This window comes from Euleptes europaea, chromosome 7 (genome assembly GCF_029931775.1).
Source record: "Euleptes europaea isolate rEulEur1 chromosome 7, rEulEur1.hap1, whole genome shotgun sequence".
Lineage (NCBI taxonomy): Eukaryota > Metazoa > Chordata > Lepidosauria > Squamata > Sphaerodactylidae > Euleptes > Euleptes europaea.
The window spans coordinates 15,636,587-15,660,363 of NC_079318.1; the positions used below are offsets into that span (position 1 = coordinate 15,636,587).

The 23,777-nt window shown below is 43.8% G+C and overlaps 1 protein-coding gene across 1 annotated transcript in view; it reads left to right on the plus strand.

The window, feature by feature from the left end:
* TULP4 (TUB like protein 4) overlaps positions 1-23,777 on the plus strand; it is a 91,902-nt gene that overhangs the window by 49,397 nt on the left and 18,728 nt on the right. The window contains exons 2-4 of the mRNA XM_056853599.1: positions 6,059-6,187; positions 7,251-7,412; positions 20,945-21,125. Coding sequence (XP_056709577.1) covers positions 6,059-6,187; positions 7,251-7,412; positions 20,945-21,125 — 472 coding nt within the window. The remainder of the gene's footprint in view (positions 1-6,058; positions 6,188-7,250; positions 7,413-20,944; positions 21,126-23,777) is intronic.

A 23,777-nucleotide genomic window follows, 5' to 3' on the forward strand; every position in this document is an offset into this window, starting at 1 on the left:
GGCCAGGAAAATGTGGTGGAGATGTTACCTTAGGCCCTACGTGCAGTCTGATGGGCAGGTTCCTGTAGTAGCTTGAAAACTGCCAAGGAAGTAAGAGATGAAGCGGCTGCAGAATCTTCTGCCTGTTTCTTCCCTAGTCATTTTGTCCACACACACACACACCCTCCACTGTCTGCTGAGTGGTACAGCTCAAGCCTTACTTGCTAAGCAGGTGAGGGAAGAAGGCATGCAAAGGGAACTGAAGAACTGCTGGAATGGAGAAGCCAAATCTGCTCTGTCCCTCTTCTTTGATAGGTTTAAAGCTCAAAACAAACAGCAGGATTGCAACCTAACAACCCTACATTCTGATGACATGTGGTCTTTACAAGGGAATACAAAAGAACAGGATGTACATGTAATATCTGCAATTTTTGAACTAAGTCTACCACCTTTCTTTGAAGCGCCAAGGCAGTTGATGCAGAAAGATGACTGAAAGTTGAAGTTGATCTGGAAAGCAACAGGGAATTTTTTATCCTTTGTATGTAAGGCTCTTTCCTTTGCTTTTCCATATTCTCTTATTCCTTTTCTTTCTTACTGTCTGTGGTCATGCCAATACCAGGCTCTGTGGTTATTATTAAATAGTTGCCTGTGATAATCCCTGAGGGACTATAGAGAAGAGATCGGGGTGCCCTGCAAGCTCCTCACTAATTCCCTTAATATTTATTAGGTTGAAAATAATCGCATTAACTTCAGCTGGAACAGAGGAGTCCTGCTTCTGTTGCTTTTGACAAGAACGGTAGTATTCAGCCTTTATAACAATTGGCAAGCACTGCTTCTGTAAAACTGTCTGCTTCCAGCTTCACTGGCTATTCCCACTAGATTAAATAAGCTTCTCCCCCCCACCATTGTGCTATGCTTTGAAGAGTAGGAAGAAGTCTGACTTGAGGAGGAAGGGAAAAGGAAAATAGGAAGCCTTTTTTAAAGCCCACCTAATAAAGTGACATTTAAAGCTGGAGGGCGAGAGATTCAAAAGAGATAAAAGGAAGTATTTTTTCACACAACGCATAGTTAAATTGTGGAACTCCCTGCCCCAGGATGTGGTGATGGCTGCCAGCTTGGAGGGCTTTAAGAGGGGAGTGGACATATTCATGGAGGAGAGTGGTATTCATGGCTGTTAGTTAGAATGGATACTAATCATGCTGCATACCTATTCTGTCTAGTATCAGAGGAGCCTGCCTATTATTTTGGGTGCGGTGGAGCACAGGCAGGAGGGTGCTGCTGCACTCGTCTTGTTTGTGGCTTCCTAGAGGCACCTGGTTGGCCACTGTGTGAACAGTCTGCTGGACTCGATGGGCCTTGGTCTGATCCAGCAGGGCCTTTCTTATGTTCTTATGTTCTTAAAAACATGTTTTAATTGCAGCGTTCAGTTTTTAAACTCCTGCTCTCCCCATGTTGAAATATTACATGCGTAAGTTATGGTCTGCTCTTTAGAGGGGGGGGGAATCCAAAAATGGGAGTAATTGCTAGACTAATACATCTTGTCTGACTATAGCTGTAAACACAGGATGAAGTAACAGCATTTGAAATGTGAGTTCAGCTGGAGGACGCTGCCCAGCATGGCCTTCTGCAGCTACCTACTTATTTTAAGAACTACAGAAACTAGAACCTGCTGGTGTTGGATCAACTCTGAAATTGCAAGCTTTCTTCAAACGACATGTTAAAAAGAGGGAACAAGATCTTGAAAAGTCACTTTGTAATATGAGCCTGAGTTATAAAATGCTGTTAACAAGGATGACTTCTTGTCAGATTGGTTACCAGCAAACACCGGATGTCATTGACCTAGTTTCATTTGTAGTAGTAGTGCTGTTTTTGTGAATTGGAATGGCTGTGTGAGGAGGGCGGGGTTTAGGGAGGGGAGGGACTTCAGTGCCATAGAGTCCAATTGCCAAAGCAGCCATTTTTTCCAGGTGAACTGATCTCTATCGGCTGGAGATCAGTTGTAATAGCTGGAGATCTCCAGCTAACCCCTGGACGTTGGCAACCCTAGAGTAGGCAAATATGACATTTAACAATAAAGGAAAGGCAGCAGCCCTAAGTCTCATTACTCCAAAGAAGTTCTACCAATCCCATGCACTCTGTTTTTAGGGTTGCCAGGTCACCCCTCTCCTTCAGCGGGAGGCTTCTGGGGCAGAAGTGCCCGGAAGTGCCGCATCGTGAGTGGTAAAAGGCTCCTTGTGATGCGGCACTTCCGGGTGTAAAGTCATTGCAAGGGGCGTTTACCACTCAAACTGGGAGTTTGAATGGTAAAAGGCCCTTGTGAGGCGTTTACACCTGGAAGTGCCCCATTGCAAGGGGCCCTTTATTACTCAACCCTCAGCTGGTCAGTGGGCCGGTGGGCGAATTGGCAGGGGTTTGCCCGCCACCACCGGGCACCTGGCAACCCTATCTGTTTTATTTTTAAGGAAAGAGAGGTCATATTGGACATTATGTTCTGGGAAGTGTGTGGGTCCAGTGGCAGTTTGGGAAAGGATATGCCATGTCAGAAGAGACTTCGGTACCTGCTCTGTACCTTTATAGTTGCATTCTTTGAAATAGTGTAATGTGTTTTCTGGGGGGGGGGAAACAGGTGAAACCTGAATTGAAGGGGCTAAAAGGGAGAACCTTAATATAATTTTTATGTTCTACAAATAAAATGCACCGTGCATACCTTGTTGGACCTACTGCTCGGACCTGCACAACAGCACATGGACCATGTAGTTAAGCAGATCACTAGAAGTGTCAGAGAGTTGAGATAAAAAAGTGGTTATTTGTTTTATTATGCTCCTGGATTGGGGCTCACCATTCCACCCTGGTGTTTTGTGGTACTGTAGGAAGATGTGATGATGGGTGCTGATGGAACAATCTGTAGGGTTGCCAACCTCCAGGGATTACAACTGATCTCCAGGCACCAGGGATCAGTTCACCTGGAGAAAATGGCTGCTTTTGAAGGTGGACCCTATGGCATTATACCCCATTGAAGAAGAAGAAGAAGAGTTGGTTTTTATATGCCGACTTTCTCTGCCACTTAAGGGAGAATCAAACCGGCGTACAATCACCTTCCCTTCCCCTCCCCACAACAGACACCCTGGGAGGTAGGTGGGGCTGAGAGAGTGTGACTAGCCCAAGGTCACCCAGCTGGCTTCGTGTGTAGGAGTGGGGAAACAAATCCAGTTCACCAGATTAGCCTCCGCCGTTCATGTGGAGGAGTGGGGAATCAAACCCGGTTCTCCAGATCAGACTCCACCACTCCAAATCACCTTTCTTAACCACTACACCATGCAGTCCCTCCGCTCCCCCAAACCCCGCCCTCCTCAAGCTCCACCCCCAAAATCTCCAGTTATTTCCCAACCCAGACCTGGCAACCCTAACAATCAGTGATCACTTTGGGGCTGACTTGGCCTTCTCTTGTAACCTCCATCCAGCCCTCATTAACAGAGTATGTGCAAATCTGCCCTTGTTTCATGGTCTTGGGGTTGGTTTGCATGTGGTTCAATATGTGGAAAGTTTTGTGTATTCTGGAGCTTTGTCTGCACTGCGTGGATTCCCAGCTATCACTGATCTTACATACAAATGTAAAAATGTAGGGCCTTGTTCACATAAAACATTCTGCCTGAAGAAATCTCAGACTGCTTTCCTCTTTCTTCTGCTCACGGAGCTTTATGGACTTTAAAACACATTGTGTGAATAATTAGCTTGTAACCCACTACTTGATTTTTTTCCCTTCACAGGTCTTTAGCATCTGTCAAATGTCCAATGACTCTCTTATCAGGCATTAAAAGGCCTCATTTTTAAAAAAAATAAAGCAACCATAACCATAATTATAATCAGTAGAAACTGCAGATGGTCAGAACTATTTTTTTTAATCTGCAACCATCTCCACAACCATCTGCGGTCTTTTCCCAGGTAGTAAACAAGGTGTTTTCTCCACTTCTTTCCCAATACTGTTGTGGATATCTTAGGTACATGCTGTTAAATTGTTACTGCATTTCTCCCCAGGGATGAAGGAAGCAATTGCTTCAGGTGTGAGCATGTGAGAGGCAGAGAGAGGTTTCGTGGAAGAGGGGAGAGATAGGAGGGAGAGGTGATGTTATATAAAGAAATACATAATTTGAGCATTTTATATAGATTTGAGGCCAAGCTTGTAATGACAGCATTTCTAGCCCAACCGCAAAACAGTTCATAGCAACAAGATGCTGCAATGCTTTGTTTGCTTATCCTGTAAACAAGGACAGCACACTCTTTTCCTGACAACATTGTGTAACACTGCTAGCTAGATGGCTGGAAGCCCTTATTAGCCAGCAGACCAAATCCACTTATTAAGGCTGCAGAGTGAAGCCATCACTGCGCTGGATATGCCTCCTAGGTTTCTCTGAGTGGTAGGCAGAGATTCTAAAGTAAAAAACACATGCACGGAGGAGATACTATTTACCAAACAGACTTCTTTCCAATCTGTAAAATTTCCAAATCTGTAACATACATCTGTGACATAGGTGACAATATATGTTGCATGGAGTATAGCTATGCTCTATGAGATGAAGGGATGTCATGTTGATGAGGGAACTAGCTTGTTCTCTGTAGCTCCAGAGACTAGGACACGGAGTAATGGATTTAAACTAAGAGAAAAGTGATTCCACCTAAACATTAGGAAGAACTTTCTGACGGTGAGGGCTGTTCGATGGTGGAGTGTGCTGCCTCAGAGGGTGGTGGAGTCCCCGTCTTTGGAGGTCTTTAAGCAGAGGCTGGATGGCCATCTGTTGGGAGTTCTTTGATTGTGGGATCCTGCATGGCAGGCGAGGGTTGGGGTCACTGGGGATGTGGGGGGAGGTAGTTGTTAATTTCCTGCATTGTGCAGGGGGTTGGACTAGATGACCCTGGTGGTCCCTTCCCACTCTATGATTCTATAGTGGTCTATACGCTTTTATAAATGCATTCTAAAAATGCAGCAGACACTGTCTTTCTTCAGTGGCCTTCAGTCTCCTGTAAACATTCAAAACTGTGGGCTGGATCTGGACTCAGTTTTCCAATGGCAGAACTGAACTTTCCTGCCCTCCCCCTTTCCACTTCAGCCCGCTGGTGTCCACGAAATGCTGCTCCTGGCGGATAAGGGACCCTGAGGAATGTCATGGGGGGGGGGGTTCGGCAGTGGGAAAGGGGAATCGGTGGAAATTGTCAATTGAGTCTGGATCCAACCCAGTGTGTGGAGTGATGATATGTTACATTATGTTGGCCATGTTGCAGTGGATCCATAGTTTGGAAATAACACGAAATAAACCTCCTCGAATAGGTGAGATACTTTGTTGAGGTTAAAGATTTTTGTGGAAGGGTGTTTTAAAATGATAAACGGGATTTGAAACTCTCAGTTTGTTTAGCGGTGGAAGTGGGCATTTTGCACATTTTATAAGTAGTAATTTGTACTGTGGCTTGGTGTCAGGAGCTCAGGGCAGTCACTGATTTCTTTCAGCAAACAGGATCAGGGCAAGGAAGGAGAGGAGTTTTGTATACCGGTAGATCCAAGAGATGACAATCAGAGCTGTGGCAGACTGGCCTGGTAGTGTCATGCTCACAGAATGAGAACCTCTTCTCACAGCCTGTTGTGAGAGTAGCGTGATTGAAGGCAGAATCCCCATATCTCACGCACCACAGAGTGTGTGTTTGTGCCTGAAAACTGTTTTGTGAGCATGTTGGACCAGGTTAATGATATATGAGAACACATAAAATGGGTGCTGACTTCGGTGAGCACAGGTATTTTTACAACTGAGAACAAGCGAATGCCAGGTTAGGAACTTTTTATCTGATAATGTTGGAGAGAATTGAACCTGGCAGTACTTTGTTGCAATGAAGTATATTCATAATAAAGATCTTCGGTTATTTTACAACTGCAATGCAATACATCCTTTGATTCCTAAGTATAGTCCTCATGGTCAGCCCTACTTTAGAGCTTAAGCAGGATAGTTTATTTTTTGCTGTACTTGATGATAACTGCATGTTGGCAACATCTTTAGAGGCTTGGAAAAAGTTCTGTTCTTTGAAAATGTCTTAGGTTGTGCTTGTAAGATGGAACGAACCATTCCAGAAGCTGGCGACCTGTGATGCAGATGGTGGAATATTTGTTTGGATTCAGTATGAAGGGAGGTGGTCAGTAGAGCTTGTGAATGATCGTGGTGCACAGGTTGGTATTCACCTTTTTTCACTTTTGGTTAAGGTCAGTAAAATAATCCAACTTCAAATGGAAAGAAAATGCAGTTATTACAAAGACAGTTTTGTTTGAAATGTATACACAAGGAGAATTCTTCCCATATCCTGATTCAGGGCAGACAGTTTAAGGACTGTGGGCTGCATCCTGCCCCCTAAAGCCTTGTCTTCCTAAAACAACTGCTTTTCTGTTTTGTCACAAGGGGATCAGAACATAACATAAGAAGAGCCCTACTAGATCAGACCAGTGGTCTAGTCCAGCATCCTGTTCCACAGAGTGACCAGCCAGTTGCCTTGGCAGGCCAACAAAGAGGACATAGAAACCAAGACCTTCCCTGATGTTGCCTCCCAACACTGGGTTTTAGAGGTTTACTGCCTCTGAATATGGAGGTTCCCTTTACTCACCATGGCTAGTAGCCATTGATGGACCTATCTTCCATGAATCTGTCTAACCCCCCGTTAAAGCCAAGGCAAGGTGAAAGAAAGCATTAGTGGACTAGATATGGCTAGTAATCTTGCATTACCCATCTCTGTTCTGTTATTTTAGTCACAAGTGATATTTGATGACTATTTTTTCCTAATTTAAACAGCCCTTTTCTTGGATTAAAGTGCCATACAATATGCTTAAGCATTTTGATAGAAACTGGGACTAATAATAATTAAAAACTAAAAGGACAATCCAGTTGAAATCATTTGAAACACTTTGAAACACTTTCAAATCCCATTGCTTTCAGTGAGGGGTTTAATCACACGTTTCACTCCTCTGTTAAGTGCAAACGATTAACTTTGGCTGGATTGTACTTCAGTCCTGAAATTCAAGGTAGAAACTGTGTTCTGTCATCCCTGATTACCAAATGAGTGCTCATGGCAATGTTTCTAGAATAAGAGGGACGGGAACGTCAACCACTTAACTAGGGCCTACCAAAACTCTTAGTGCCGGCTGAATATAGCATAATTTGCCTTTATATGATATTGAATGTATATAAATGTGGAATATTGTTTGGAATTGTGTCTAAACTTCTACCTGTATGTATATTAAGGTGAGTGACTTCACATGGAGCCATGATGGAACTCAAGCGCTTATCTCCTATAGAGATGGATTTGTACTAGTTGGATCAGTCAGTGGACAGAGGCACTGGTCTTCAGAAATTAACTTGGAAAGTCAGATCACCTGTGGCATATGGACTCCAGATGATCAACAGGTAATGATACTCTAAAACAAACACTGCTCCTCTCTGTAAAATATCCTAGGATTAACATCTCTCCAGTTCCAGCCTAAGGGTTTTTGATGCCTTACATGAAGTATGACTGTACCCCTTGCCATTCATTATAGACAACGTAAAAAAAAAAAGATATCAACATACCTGTATTATTATATTTTTAAACCGAGAAAATAAATTCATTTCCATCTAATTTTGCACCCCTTAAAAAGAGCCCCGTGGCACAGAGTGGTAAGCTGCAGTACTGCAGTCCCAAGCTCTGCTCATGACCTGAGTTCGATCCCAACGGAAGTTGGTTTCAGGTAGCTGGCTCGAGGTTGACTCAGCCTTCTATCCTTCCGAGGTCGGTAAAATGAGTACCCAGCTTGCTGGGGGTAAAGGGAAGATGACTGGGGAAGGCGCTGGCAAACCACCCCGCAAACAAAGTCTGCCTAGGAAACATTGTGATGTGATGTCACCCCATGGGTCAGGAATGACCTGGTGCTTGCACAGGGGACCTTTACCTTTTTTTTTTTTAAGCCTGGAGTGGTAGGCTGCTGCCTAGTTTACCTATATGGTTGGGTCCCCCCTGTACCTCTCTGCTTATCAAACCTGGAATGCCGGGAAACTAGAGCACCTTCATCTGTGGACATATGCAGCCAAGTAGATACAGTGTGTGGTTTTTTTTTTTTTTTTTTTTAAATAAAGTTATCACAATCCAGACCTCAGCATAGTAACATTTTCTACTACTCCTGTGAATGAGGTTGGATTTGCAGTAGTAGTACAGGTGAGCCAGACAACTTCCGTCATCCTTCTTCTTTCCAGTAGTTTGGTCTCCAATTTTATAGCCTCATCACACACACAGAATAAATTCAGTACTTTAAAACTGTGCGTATTGAAAAGCATTCTGTTAAATATCAGCAAATTAATGCAGTATCCTTATATATTGTAAAACTTTAACCTTGGGTCTTCATGCTACCAGAGCAAACAAGTGTTTCTCAAAAATGTATTTTTAGGTTAACAGTAATTTGAATCTCTGTGTAGGGGCATTTACAGGGGGAAATTGGAAGACAGGAGTGGAAGTGTTTCATGCTTTTCGTGCTTCTCAGTTCTGGCTCTACAATCTTTATCCCAAGCTGTTTTCCCCGATCCCCCTGAGGAAAAAAGGAGAACACTGTCAGGGGAGGAAGGAAGGTTTGCAGGGAGAAGCAGCAGGCAGGAGAGGTTCACTAAGCACCACCTTTCAATCTAACCTGCCAGCTGTCCCCTGCAAATGCCCCTTGGTTAGAGTTAAAAGGTAAAGGTAAAGGTCCCCCTGTGCAAAGCACTGGGTCATTCCTGATCCATGGGGTGACATCACATCCCGATGTTTACTAGGAAGACTTTATGTACAGGGTGGTTTGCTAGTGCCTTCCCCAGTCATCTTCCCTTTATCCCCAGCAATCTGGGTCCTCATTTGACCGACCTCGGAAGGATGGAAGGCTGAGTCAACCTTGAGCCGGCTACCTGAAACCAACTTCCATCGGGATCAAACTCAGGTCATGAGCAGAGCTTTTGACTGCAGTACTGCAGCTTTCCACTCTGTGCCATGGGGCTCTTACCCCGCAGGCACATATGGGCTTGGGAGCCTCTGTCTGCCTCATTATGTGTAGCTCCCCATTGTGAAAGGCAATTTGAATGCAATTGTCTGTATTCATTGTTAGGTCCTTATTTTCTTTGAACTACTTCGTCATTAAGATACTAAAATGATACATGATGTTCTGTAATCTTTATAGCTTTGTTTCAGCTCTCAGATGAAGAAAGGGTGATGTTGTCCTGTTTTTAAAGTTGCTCTGTGAAAACACCATGAGATTCTAGTTTATATATATTAACTCTGACAATATGCAGCAAGCCAAAATTTGTGATCCCCTCTGACCCTGTGCTCTGCACCTCCCCAGTTTAGCATTGGGGTTGGAGTTTAACATTGTGCTGTGTTTTCAGAGGCACTCAAGAAAAGGAAGAAGCCCAGTGTGATCTCACTGACGAGCCTAGCTGACTTTGCCCAAAGCTTGGGAGAAGAATGAGGGTTCTCTAATCGGCAAGTTGTGCCGGGCTCCTGAGACGCTTGGAAGGAGCGAGAAGTCTTGCTGCTTCTGTGTGCTTCCAAATCCCTGTGCAAAGTCAGAGATGAGCTGCTGGCCGGTGCATTTGTGGACTCCTGACCCCTAATTCAAGATGCAATTGTATGCATTTAGAAATCAGTCAATCCATATCAAGCTCATCTGTCCATAGTGAATGATTTGAAGAAGTTAATGAAGTACGATACTGGCACAACATTTAGTGTTCTCTGAGGATCTCATACTGCTTTGAAGAGAGAATTAATTATCTTCATGCCACTCTTGCTAAGATGCACCTTCTCAGCTTCTCACTTTGATGCTGAGGGAAAAGAGAAAGAGAGATTACTTCCTGTACTTAAAAAGTCTCTCTGGGATGAACCAATTCAAATTTCGTTGTAAAGCTGATTCTCATTCATTTTAGTGGACAATTGGGCTATAATTAAATATGAGAACAAGGATCAAAACAAAGACCTGCTGGCTCCTGGCTGTACTGTTTAATTCCTAACTTGCGCTCATGACAGTGTATTTTATGAAATATGAAATTTTGTGGTTAAAATCATAGCAGTTCTTCTCTGCTAGCTCCCATTTTTACCTCAAGTTAATTTACTGAGAGTTCACTGCAGCTTCTGCTGCTAAATATTAAAGGGAAAGTATTTAGACTTGGATCTAAACTCAAGGATTTCTACCAGCAAGGCACAATTTCCCCTCCTCATAAGAACATAAGAAAAGCCTGCTGGATCAGACCAAGGCCCATCAAGTCCAGCAGTCTGTTCATACAGTGGCCAACCAGGAGCCTCTAGGAAGCCCACAAACAAGACGACTGCAGCAGCATCCTGCCTGTGTTCCACAGTAACTATAATAGGCATGCTCCTCTGATCATGGCATGACCAGTATTCATTTTGACTAGTAGCCATGGATAGCCATTTTGACTAGTAGCCCTATCCTCCTCCCCCTCTTGCAGCAGTATTCAGGGGTGTTTCAGGCTTTTGCAGGAGGGGAGAGGTAGGAAAATCACACTCTGTGGGCTGAAATCCTTTGGACCCACAGAAACATTTGTTTCTTTACATTCTTACTGCATAGCCTAACACTTTTTAGTATATTGTTCTTTATATTCGTATTGCATAGCCTAACACTTTTAGTATGCCCCCTTTCTGTGTTCTGCTGATACTACTGCACTGCATTATAGACGACTGCAAAACTGAGCTACGGAGATGAAGAAAGTACAACTGCCACTTGGTCAAACCAATCCCTGGCTGAAAACTATTTCAGGCAGAACGTGGTTTGCCACCTTAAAGAGACGGGGACTGGGCGAGGTCCAAAGTACAGAGGCAGCACATGTCAATTTCAGTAGTTTGTAAGAACATAATCAGGCTATGTACCAAACCCATTGATCTCATAAGAAATGTTATTGGGATGTAGGGTTGCCAACCTCCTGGTGGGGCCTGGAGGTCTCCTGGAGTGACGACTGACCTCCAGATGACAGAGATCAGTTCCCTGAAATAAATGGCTGTTTTGGAGGATGGACTCTTTAGTGTACCCGACTGAGGCCCCTCCCCTCCCCTAACCCCATCCTCCCTAGGCTCAATTCCCCAAATCGCCAGGAATTTCCCTAACCAGAGCTGGCAACCTTACGGGATGCTGGCTGCACTACCTGGAATTGTATATTTTAATCCCATGTACAGAAGATTACATCCTTGTGTTGTTCATCAATTTATATGCAGAAAAATACTCTATTATCCTTTCATTATCCTTAATGGGAGCCTCCCCCAGTCCTCATCAGAGCCCTTAAAATAGCTAAGCTAGGGTTCAGCTGTGAGTAGCAACATCAGACAATATTGAGAAGCTAGCTGTTTGAAGGTTATTGCCCTCTAAGGACCAATCAGACCCTCTCAGGTTCCATGTAGTGGCTTAGACCTACTTTCACAGTTTTTCTGTGAAAAACTCCATGAAATACTGGTTTTCCTCTTCCCACATAACATCTTTTTGTGAGTGGAGGTTTAAAATATATTCTGTACCCCAATGTGCTGAATATTTCTTTATTTATATAAAACATTTATTAACCATCTTACTCCCTTGCAGAACTCCAGGCAGCTTCCAATGAAATAAAACAACAACGGTAAAAAATACAGAGAAGGCTACAATTTAAAACCACAATTAGGACTGCCAATAAATATTAAAAAAAACTAAATTAGCCAAATGCAGTCCTAAATAAAACCATCTTCAACTGCCTCCTACAGATAGAATGTGAGGGGGGCAAGGCACACCTGATGACATTTCTAACAAGGATGGTCACACAAAAGTTGCGTTTAGAATGTGCTGTGAATTAGAGAGAATAATTAAACGTAGAGAGTACGTTGGAACTATGTGGATTGGAGACCGTGGTTAAATTGCATATGCAACTGTTGCAGCAGAACCAGTATCTCTGCGATCCAGAAAATTTGTGCAGCAAGAGGATTTGAGCTCATAGACATTGGTGATTGTCTTCTAATAAAAACAAAACATCCTACCATATAATATTTTGGACTATTTTTAGACCTACTTGAAGTTTTCTTGTTTGTCTTGTCATTTAAAATTAAAGAACTCTGGTTGCTCACGCTAAGAGCTTTATGAATGTTTCATATTTCATTGCTACTCCTTTTGGACCAGACACATGGTTTTCTTACTAAATTTAGAATATTTGAACATATTTTAGCGAGATTCTGTATAAATTATGGAAACAGATCCCAACTCCTGGTTTCTTGCTCAGCTGCCTGGTGTTTATGAGTCTCTGTAAAACAATTAATAGATTCCGTATAAAAAGAAATTAGGGTCATCTAAGGATTGGCCTTTTTCTCTCTCTTAACTGATTATTTTAAACAGAACTGTGTGTGTAAAGTGCCGTCAAGTCACAGCCGACTTAAGGTGACTCCATAGGATTTTCAAGGCAAGTAATTAAGCAAACCCGGTTCTCCAGATCAGACTCCACCTGTGGTTTGGAGCTGTGGACTCTGATCTGGAGAACCAGGTTTGAGTCCCCACTCCTCCACATGAGCTGCGGAAGCTAATCTGGTGAACTGGATTTGTTTCCCCACTCCTACACATGAAGCCAGCTGGGTGACCTTGGGCTAGTCACAGCTCTTCGAGCTCTCTCAGCCTCACCTACCTCACAGGGTGTCTGTTGTGGGGAGTGGGAGGGAATGTGATTGTAAGCCGATTTGAGTCTTCCTTAAGTGGTAGAGAAAGTCGGCAAATAAAACCCAGCTCTTCTTCTTTGTCTTCGTCTTCCTTGGTGGTCTCCCATCCAGGTACTGACCCTGCTTGGCTCCTGAGACCTGATTATACTAAGGCCTTTGTTTTATATACATTTGATACAATATCTTTAAAGTTCAGGTCCTTATAACAACTGAATTTTTAGTGGAAATACAAAGGGGTTTGCAACAAGAGTAACTTACTGCCCTCATCCTCCCTCCCTCCCTACACCGTTAGACGTGAAGTAGCAAGAGAGCAGGTAACTCTACCGCACTGTAACTGTTGTAATTTTCAAGTTCTCAAAGCTGTAGATTACAGTGCAGTTATCGAAAATCCACTTATTGGCTTGGACCCTGTGAATGCTAACTACTACATCCCACTGGCTCTTGGAATGTGTCAGAATAAATTAATTTTAAGTCAAAAAAGAAGATAAAATAATGCTAATTAGTTTTTGGAACATAAAGACACATTGTTGCAAGTAAAGAGAATCTATATGATACCTAAGAATAAAATTTAAAATGTTTGTGTAGCCTATATGCCTTTTGCCCTACAGATATGTCTAAATACAAGGGGCAACCCTGAAATTATTTCTTTGTATTAACTAATGGCCAATCCTCCTCCTGTCTTGCAATGGCAAGTGATAGCCAGTGGAGGCGTTTTTATACTGCTCACTGTGTCCTGAAGATGAAACCTCAGATCTTAGATTTTTCTTCCACGTTCTTCAAAACTGGCACCCAGCAAACAGAAAGCAAACCTACAATTAAGGAATTGCCTGATAGCCATCAGGCACAAGTTTTTAATTGAATGTATGCCTTATATCGTTGAATCATATACATATATCCTAAATATGTCTATAGAAATAATTGAGTCTCGTCTGGAGTGTTGTTTTTATGTCCTTAAAAAAACACACAACTTGTTAGAAGCCTGTGTACGTCACATTCTCCTACTGAGGCTCCAGCGTCTTGATTTGTGGGTTATTTCTTTCCATCATCGGGTAGGCAGGACCAATTCTTTTGACTTCCTGTCTCCCCTTGGTGGGAAATAGCCTGCAAAACCTCAGTTCCGTCCTGCCTCGGAAGGGTACGCAGCTCTGTGCTTGGTTAGCTTAAAGTTAGCCTTTGAGGTTTTCTACTGTAGCTCCTTATCGATTTGTGTTTTTTGTCTGTTTGTATGTAATATCCTACTGTTTGGGTGTTCCCTCCCTCCCTCCCTCCTTGCCCTCCCTCGTTTCCCTCGTGAGATTGAGTGAATAGTTGGAGCCCCGGTGTAAATCCCAGAGATTCCTATGGCAAACGCCTCAGAGGAGAGGGAGGATGAACTCCTTTCAGTTTCGGACTACCAGCTGGTCCAGCCTACTCTGAAGAATCTCTCAGATTACAACCGTCTTCGGAGCTCCCTTGTTCGCCTCCGCAGAAAATTGCAGAGTAGAAAGGTTTTTCTCAAGGTTTTACCACCCGGCAGCAGAGGGCATAGACGCCCTTCTGAGTCCTTGGCCCCGGGGACTTCTGTACGCTTTCCCCCGCTGCCCATTCTTCCCAAGGTTCTAAGGAAGATCAGGCAAGAACAGGCCGAAGTCATCTTGGTGGCCCCCTGCTGGCCACGCCGGCCTTGGTTCGCGGCTCTTTGTCAGATGTCGTGCCAGGAACCTTGGGCTATTCCAACCCATTGGGGAACATTGCGCCAGGGGCCACTGGTACATTCAGATCCTCACTGGTTCTCCTTGACCGCTTGGTGCTTGAGCGGCAATCTCTCCTAGATAGGGGCTACTCAAAGGAGGTAGTGAACACCATCTTAGAGGCTCGCAGACCCTCCACTCGACCATATACAATGCGTCGTGGAAAGCATTTGTCCGATGGGCCAGACGGAAGAAGGTAGACCCACTCTGTCCGGGCATTCAGAGGGTACTTGATTTTTTACAGGAAGGCCTACAGCTTAAACTCTCAGCCTCGACCTTAAGGAGCGATGGCCACAGTTATTCCAGAACTGGATGGGGTACCTATTTCCAGGCACCAGCACGTCATCTCCTTTTTAAAGGGTGTCTCTCAGACTCAACCACCGGTTATACACCGTTTTCCCTCATGGAACCTCAATTTGGTCCTTAGAGCCCTCACAAAGGCTCCCTTCGAGCCCTTACGTAACATAGACATGAAGTTCCTTCAGATGAAGGTCCTTTTCCTGATTGCAATCACGTCTGCGCGACGGGTTTCCGAAATCAGAGCTCTGTCCATTCATGAAGGTTTATGTACCTTCCATAAGGACAAAGTGGTTATGATACCAGACCCTACCTTTACTCCAAAGATAAGTTCTCCCTTTCACAGGTCGCAGGAAATCAACCTACCTTCCTTTTGTCCTAAGCCATCAGGATCAAAGGAACGGGCCTGGCATACCTTAGATTTACGTAGGGCTCTACATATATACATAGACAGAACCGCTGACATCCGTCAGACTGATTATATGTTTATTGGTATCAGCAATCCCAGTAAGGGCAAAAGGATGTCGGCAGCATCTATTAGTCATACCCTTAGACTCTGCATCATACAGGCATATAAGGCCTTGGGAGTTATAGCACCACAGGGAATAACTGCTCACTCCCTGCGTAGCGCGGCCTCATCAGCGGCCTTCGATAGACAGGCCCCGGTTGAAGAAATTTGCAAAGCTGCTACCTGGGCATCTATTTCTACCTTCGTTAAACATTATAGGGTTAACACGTGGGCATTGGCTCAAGCGGCCTTTGGCCGTAGAGTTCTTCAGCACGTGGTGGAATAGGGTGTTCTACCCACCCAGTTGGGAGCTCTTGGAGGTCCCACAAATCAAGGCGCTGGAGCCTCAGTAGGAGAATGGAGCATTGTTTACTCGCCGTGAATGCTCCTTCTCTCCTGAGGCGAAGGCGTCTTGCTCACCCGGCACAGGTTAGAATTCTTAGTTAAGGCGGAAATGTTAAGGTCAAGGTTCCGGGAAATGTTCGAGTTAGGTTCCCGAGATGACCATTTTCAACCAGTTCAGTCCTCCTTGGTCTTGTTACTGTGGTTGTTGTCGTCAATTATGTTTGCATGTTTTTTTATCAAGGAGCTTCATTCCTGTTGTTGATAGCCAGGCAAGACTATAACTGAGGTTTTGCAGGCTATTTCCCACCAAGGGGAGACAGGAAGTCAAAAGAATTGGTCCTTCCTACCCAATGATGGAAGGAAATAACCCACAAATCAAGACGCCTTCACCTCAGGAGAGAAGGAGCATCCACGGTGAGTAAACAATGCTCCATTCTCCCAAGACCTCCTCCTGGTTGAGCCCTCCTTTTGAGGGATCTGGCCATGGTAAGGACTCTTCCTTTTTCAATGGCAGGATTATGGAACCCCCTCCTCATGGGTTTGAGGAGGGCCTATGTGCTGTCTGCCGTCGGTAAGAAATTGTAAGGCATTCTTTTTTTGGCAATCATTTTACAGTTAACTTCATAAGTAGGAAATTATTTGGAGGGAAAGTTCTGTAGCTGTGCTTTACTTGTCTTTTAAAAACATTTACCAGTTACCTGTAGGTCAGGTTTTCTTTGTCATCCAGTTTAAGCTGCCATGGTTGGTGGGAAAGGCAACAAAAAGGGCCTTTGATTAACGTTGTATACTTGGGGATAGCAGAGGATTAAAGGTTAAGAACCACTCTGTTAACACCTTCAAAACACTGTAGCTTTTGAGAAGATTTCTGAAGGTTACTGACATTGCAGTCAACAGTAGGAGGACATACTTTAAAATCATCATCAGTTTTTGGATACAGCATGGTGTAGTGGTTAAGAGTGACAGACACTAATCTGGATAGCTGGGTTTGATTGCCCACTGCTCCAAATGAGCGGCAGACTCTAATCTGATGAACCGGGTTTGTTTCCCCACTCCTCCACATGAAGCCTTCTAGGTGACCTTGGCCTAGTCACAGTTCCCTCAGAACTCTCTCATCCCCACCTTCCTCACAAGGTGTCTGTTGTGGAGAGAGGATGGGAAGGCGATTGTAAGCAGGTTTGAGACTCCTTAGAGAAAATGGGGGTATAAAAACCAGCTCTTCTTGAACATAAGAACATATGAAGCTGCCTTATACTGAATCAGACCCTTGGTCCATCAAAGTCAGTACTGTCTACTCTGACCGGCAGCGGCTCTCCAGGGTCTCAGGCAGAGTTCTTTCACATCACCTGCTTGCCTAGTCTCTTTAGCTGGAGATGCCGGGGACTGAACCTGGGACCCTCTGCATGCCAAGCAGATCTACCACTGAGCCACAGCCCCTTCTTCTTTAGCTCAGTAACATAACTTTAAAATAGTTTTGGTTGTGACTAATTATTATCTTTCTTTTAGTAGACATTTTGATGGGATTTTGAGGCTTGAGGCATCAGATTAGAATGGACTTCTAACCCACAGCTGAAGTGCTTAATCACTTTGTTATGGCAGCTCCCAATTCTTGTGATATGTACAGTCTTACCAAAACATGTTGTGAGAATAATACCCATGAGAGCCAAACCGTCTGTGCCTTTCTGATACTTTGTCCTTTTATCACCAAGCCATCTTACAAGGAAAACATTAATATGGCAAACTGTTAATGCATTGTTAAAACTGTAAAACCCACAATGCAAAATAAAATTCCTTGATTAAAATTGACATCTCTTATTCCGTATTAAAAATGAACATGTATTTAGCACCCAGAACATGTCAGAAGCACCCTTATGCCACAAATTCCATTATCTCCCATCATGTTCTTAGGACCAAAATTGCTATATATTTTATTCTGCATTCCCAAAATTACTCAAGGCAGCTAAAACTAAAAATCCTAATTTTTAAAAATCATCATATCAAATAGAATAGATCATTTTCTAAATCTTCCAGTAAACCAGGTGAACATCAATCAGTCTATAAAATATCTCTTGAATGCCTCTGCCCCACCCCCCAATGGCCTAAAAACCTGTTCATAGGCTGGGTGGCACCAGACATCCATTTCTCCAATGGATTCCTCTTGTTTGACTGGAAGAGCACCATCTCCCAAAAAGAACCACCAAAGAGAACCAGAGATAAATTCTGGGGATGCACTGCTACAAATTGTCACCACAAGGCGAAGAGAGGAAAATACAAGGAGATATGAATGACAGTAGCTTAGGAAGGAGCCTATCTGCTGCCTTCCAAATCTACAGTTCTCCTGCAAATAGAAAGAGTCCATTGGGAGCTACGCTTACATGGGTGCTGATTTTAAAAAAATACCTGAAAATACAGAAAAGTTATGTGAAAAATGCCTTTTCCTCGGAAGCTCGGGGTCCAGCAGTGAAGGGGCACCTGGAGGCAAACCTTTTGTCAGCGTTTGACCCCACCCACTATGGCACTGCCTACAACTGTCTTTTTCATTTCCTTACATAGACTGTGCAAACCTCTTGAATATATTCAAGTCTCAAACTGAGCATTTGTAAATGAACTTCAGTGATGCAGTCCTAAACATGTTCATGTGAAAGAAAGCCCATTGATTTCAGTAGAACCACATCAGAAGTGTGTGTGAGCAGACAAAGAAGAGTTGGTTTTTATATGCCGACTTTCTCTGCCACTTAAGGGAGAATTAAACCGGCTTACAATCACATTCCCTGCCCCTCCCCACAACAGACACCCTGTGAGGTAGGTGAGGCTGAGAGAGCTCGAAGACAGCTGTGACTAGCCCAAGGTCACCCAGCTGGCTTCGTGTGTAGGAGTGGGGAAACAAATCCAGTTCACAAGATTGGCCTCCGCCACTCATGTGGAGGAGTAGGGACTCAAACCCAGTTCTCCAGATCAGACTCCAGCGCTCCAAATCACCGCTCTTATCCACTACACCACAAGATCAAAGGGGAGGTTTACTGTTCTTGGAGTGAGATTGTTAATGCCATCTCCTGGATTTCATAGAATCATAGAGTTGGAAGGGACCACCAGGGTCATCTAGTCCAACCCCCTGCACAATGCAGGAAATTAACAACCACATCCCGTGTCCACAACCCTCCGCTCGCCATGCAGGATCCCACAATCAAAGCACTCCTGACAGATGGCCATCCAGCCTCTGCTTAAAGACCTCCAAAGACGGGGAGGTCTTTAAGCACCACCCTCCGAGGCAGCACATTCCACCGTCGAACAGCCCTCACCGTCAGAAGAGCCCTCATTTGATGCATATCTTCTAAAATCCATCCAAATGCGAAAGCTATAGCTTGTCCAGTACATCAGAGAACAGAACATGCTCAAGGGGGAAATACTTCAGTTAACAGTCTCTTATCCTTGACGGTGCCCCTTGGTTGTCTGCTAACTGCTATTTTAAACAACGTTAAAGCCTTGGTTCATCTCTTCTGTGTTTGATATTGTGGGTGGAAACTTTCATTTCTTTACTGTTGTTGAACTTGTAACATTGTTTTCCTATCTGGGCTACAAGGTTGTCATTCCAGCTGACTGATTCACATTGACTTTTATCACCTTTGCTGGGGGGACATACTTCTACTTGTCCTTAGATTGTTGGTTACTCATTGATGTTCAAGCATATCATCATCCTCATAATTCTGTCTGTAACTTGCTGGTTATCTTGTGTCCATTGTGCTAAATGTTTTGCAGTCAGGGTACTATCTGTTTGAGATCTGATGACATTGTCACTTTAGTAAGTAATCATGAGCCATGTCAGATCTAAGAGCCAAACTACACATTCAGAAGCATCTCAATGCTTAGTGAAGCTGCAGCTAGAGAAAGCACATGTTTGAAAACTCTCTGCAAGTCAGAAATTCCCTGGCTATAAAAACCTAGCCTGTTTTGGAGGAAGTGTGGCTAGCCAGGGCACACATGGACCTCTCTGGTAGGCCAGAAGCATGGGACGTGAGGAGGTGAGAGGGTGAAACAGGTGGGACAGGTTTGGCTCAATAGCCACAACACAGGACACAGCTGGCCCTGAGTGCAGAGGGCATGCTGTTGGGCTGGCAAGGGTGGCACCAGACAAGAGGCGAGGGGACACTCCTGTGGCATTCAGAGCAACCAGAGTTATTGGGGCAGGATTTGAAGGCACTCATGAGGAGGAGCAGGGGAGAGATGGCAAGCTCATCAGGAGCAGGTACAAGGGGGTCGAAGCAGGGAGTGAATTAACTCCCTGTGAAGGGGGAGATGGATGGCTCTTCTGACCAATAAACTTGTTGTCCAGACCTTGCTCTGAGTCTCTGTCACATTCATGGGAACATGGACATGAGACCTGTGCCTAGCTTGCTGCGAGCACTCACACTTCCCCCCCCCTCTGCACTTAGGGCTGGATGCGGAACCCAAGACTACAGAAGGACTGTAACCAAAGCTAGACCATGGCCCAGATTGGGGGTTAGTATGGAGCAGGGAACTAGTTGATGATTGGGAATATGAAAAATAAGCAAGTTGTATGGGAGAGGCCAGGAGAAATGGGAGGGAAGAAGAAGCCACAGTGGTGAGTGTAATGGATAGAAACAGCAGTGGCAGGGCAACCACTGTTTTTGTTGATCAGAAGAGAGAATGCAGTGGAGGGTTATTGTTTGCAGTATCTGCTCAGTTTGTCTTATTCATCCGTTCATTTGTATGAGATGATTCTGCTGTGGAAGCTTGCTGGGTGATTGATCTTGGGCCAGTCACACACTCTCAGTCTAACCTAACTCAAAGGGGTGTTGCGAGAATAAAATGGAGAATGTGGTTAGCCACTTTGGTGCCCATTGGGGTGAAAAGTCATGTATAAATGAAATACAAAAATAAATAATCAACACATTTAAACCATCATGGCTTCAGAGTAACACTGTAAACGTTGCAATAAAAACCGCCGTAAAAATTAGCAGAACAAATGCAGCACCATGCTTAGAGCAAAAAGATCCAACATCTCAACCCCAAAATCTTTTCTAAAGAGCACTGTCTTACATTATTTCCTGTAGGACAGTAAGGAGGGGGCTTTCTGGGCCCTTTTGGGAAAGCCATTCCAGCTTACTGGGACTACCACCAAAAAGACTTGGATTGTGGCAAAAAGTCCGGATCTGCTGAATGGAAGAAATAGCCAACACAAGTTGCTCTGAAGATTTTAAGAGAGCAAGTGGCTCTGTATAATCTTGCAGTTATTGTGACTATGGACATTTTAGCATCTAATTGATGGAAGATTTCTTGATTAATGTCAGTGCTGTCTATTTTGCATCTTTTAAAATGATTAAAAAATCTTCACATTTTTGCTAACTGCATCATTATCTGATTTTCCCAGGTCCTATTTGGCACTGCTGATGGTCAGGTTATTGTCATGGATTGCCATGGACGAATGCTGGCACATGTTCTCCTCCATGAATCTGATGGCATCCTTAGCATGTCTTGGAACTACCCAAGCTTTCTGGTGGAAGACAGCAGTGAAAGTGACACCGACTCAGATGATTATTCGCCACCACAAGGTTATTTTGCCTCAATGTAGTGCTCATTAAGAGTCTACTGCCTACCTCCTTTGGTGGTAAACTTATGTTTCAGCTGTACCATTTCAGAAATAGGTGCTGAAGAAGGCATATTTTCACATTTCGTTTTATTTAAGAAACTTTCTAAGATCAGCTTGCAAGAGTTTAACAGTACATTGCTTTAACAGTACATTACAAGACAAACTCCTTTCAGATATCACTAGGTTTCTTGCTGCACTGTATTCTCATAATGAGCTTCACCTTCATACAGAGAGATGTTTTCAGTTTCTTAGCTCTCCTGCGACAAGTGAGAGAGGAGTGAAGAAGAGCGGGGGTGGAGACAAACAGGATGCCGTGGCTTAGGAGCAGAACCAACAAAGTTAGCCATGTGAGCACTAAGACAAATAAAAATAAGGGAGATGGTGCTGTTTATGAGAATACATTGTGTAATGTGTAATGTTAAGACTGTGGTTCTGAAACAGTTTGAAGAAAATTGTTTCTTGCAAAAGATGAGCAGAGAAATATATGACACTTCCCCCATTTTGACTTTTTGCAGATATTTTCACTTTCCCAAAACATGGTGATTGCATATTCAGAACACGTACCTCCAGGCAATTTTCGCATTGCTATGGCTGCTGCATTTCCCAAATTGTTTTTGCATAATGTCCTGCATTTGAGCACCGTTTGCTTAACTGGGCATTTTCCCCAGTGAGAAATATAGATTTCAGCAGCTGCCTGTCTTTTGTGTAGCAGCAGCTCATGCAGTCAAAGCCCCCCCTCCCCCATTAAATTTGTTTACAAATCTGTTGCTTGTTCAGGACACTTATCTGCAAGAGCAAATATATGACTTGTATTCTGGAACTGGGAAATCACAACTATTCACAACATGCCCAGATGAGCCCCTAGAAGGGCTACTGGAAAGGTTACATTTGTCCTTCATGAAACTGCCCTGATTTATGAGAGTTTTGATTTTGCTTCTGTGCGTTTGATTTACATTCTGTGAAGGAAAATTGCACCATCTGATGTAGTCAGTAGATGACTAAAGTGGTCAAATGTGTAAATGATGCTGAGTCAGACAGCAGGAGTGGGCGAGTTTGTTACAAGCCTGCTTCTAATGATTCTAATATGACCTGTTCATATGAAATATTACCTGTTCCTTCAAAACCTTTTGGAGGAGACACACCTTTGACTGAGATGAGTAGGGGGGGGGGTGATTGAATTTTACTCATCCGTAAAATCCATACAGATTTAAGTGGCCTGGGTTTTTTAGAATTGAACACATGAACTCATGAAGCTGCTTTATACTGAATCAGACCCTTGGTCCATCAAAGTCAGTATTGTCTACTCAGACTGGCTGTGGCTCTCCAGGGTCTCAGTTTGAGGTCTTTCACATCACCTATTTGCCCAGTCCCTTTAACTGGAGATGCCAGGGATGAACCTGGGGCCTTCTGTATGCCAAGCAGATACTCTACCACTGAGCCACAGCCCCTCCCCATATTTGTATTCTCATAAACAGCACAATTTCTCTTATTTTTATTTGTCTTAGTGCTCACATGGCTAACTGTGTTGGTTCTGCTCCTAAGCCACGGCATCCTGTATGGCTAGCCAGGATACACTTAGCTGGAGAGCTTCTTTATCTTGGGACTGCAGCACCTTCTGCCAAAACCAATTAGATAAAAACTGAGAGTGAAGTAGAAAATGCCACAGATGGTGCTGTGGGCAATGAAATATTAAATACAAGGAGAGTTAACATGAACATTGAAGGCAAATCTCATAGAATCAAGGCCCTGTTGATGGCTTAGAACAGGAATAGCCAACTTCTTTGTTCTCAGGGGCCACTGCATGCTCCAGATGTCAGAACAGTAGATTGGGCCTATTTTAAAGCTAGTACCACAGTATGTGGTTGCCATACGGAGAAAATAACATCACCTGGTAAACAGCATCCTATTAAACGTCTATTAAAGGGGCAGAGCATTTTTTTCCTCCAGTCAGTTGGCACCCCTAATCAAATATACTGGAAGGCCTTCAAAGGTATGCTGGGAGATGAAGATGTCATCTATTTATGGACTGAGGAATGCATATGCTTCTTGCAGTATCTCTCCAAAGGGAAAGAGGCAGCGTTTACTACTGTCCCAGAATGTGAATGATATGATGCTGCAGTCCCCTTTTTGTACAATGAGCAAGATTTTTCTGTTACTTTCTTTGCCTCACAAGTGGAAGTGCAAGCAGATTTTGTACCATATTTTAATATGTACGCATGTATTTATTTACATTACTTATAGTCCGCCTTTCTCACTGGGGCTCAAGGTGGATTACACAGAGAGAATCAATACAATCAACAGGATGGGACATTCATTAAAGAATGAAATAGGATTTTGGTTGTAGATCCAACGAGAAGTCTAAAAACAGAACTGAAGCAAAGCATAAGTGTTAACATGATGCATTAAATCATGCACGTGTACACAATGGGAGCCAACCCACAGCAAACTATACACAGTAGTACAGACCACAGTCCCCAATAAGTTATCCAAGTAACTTTGTGATGCCTTTTGTAACAGTGCTATCCTATTGCCTGCACAGAAAAGCCCTCTTGAATAATTCAGTTTTGCATAGTTTGTGGAAAGCCAGGAGAGTGGGAGCCTTCCTGACCTCAGG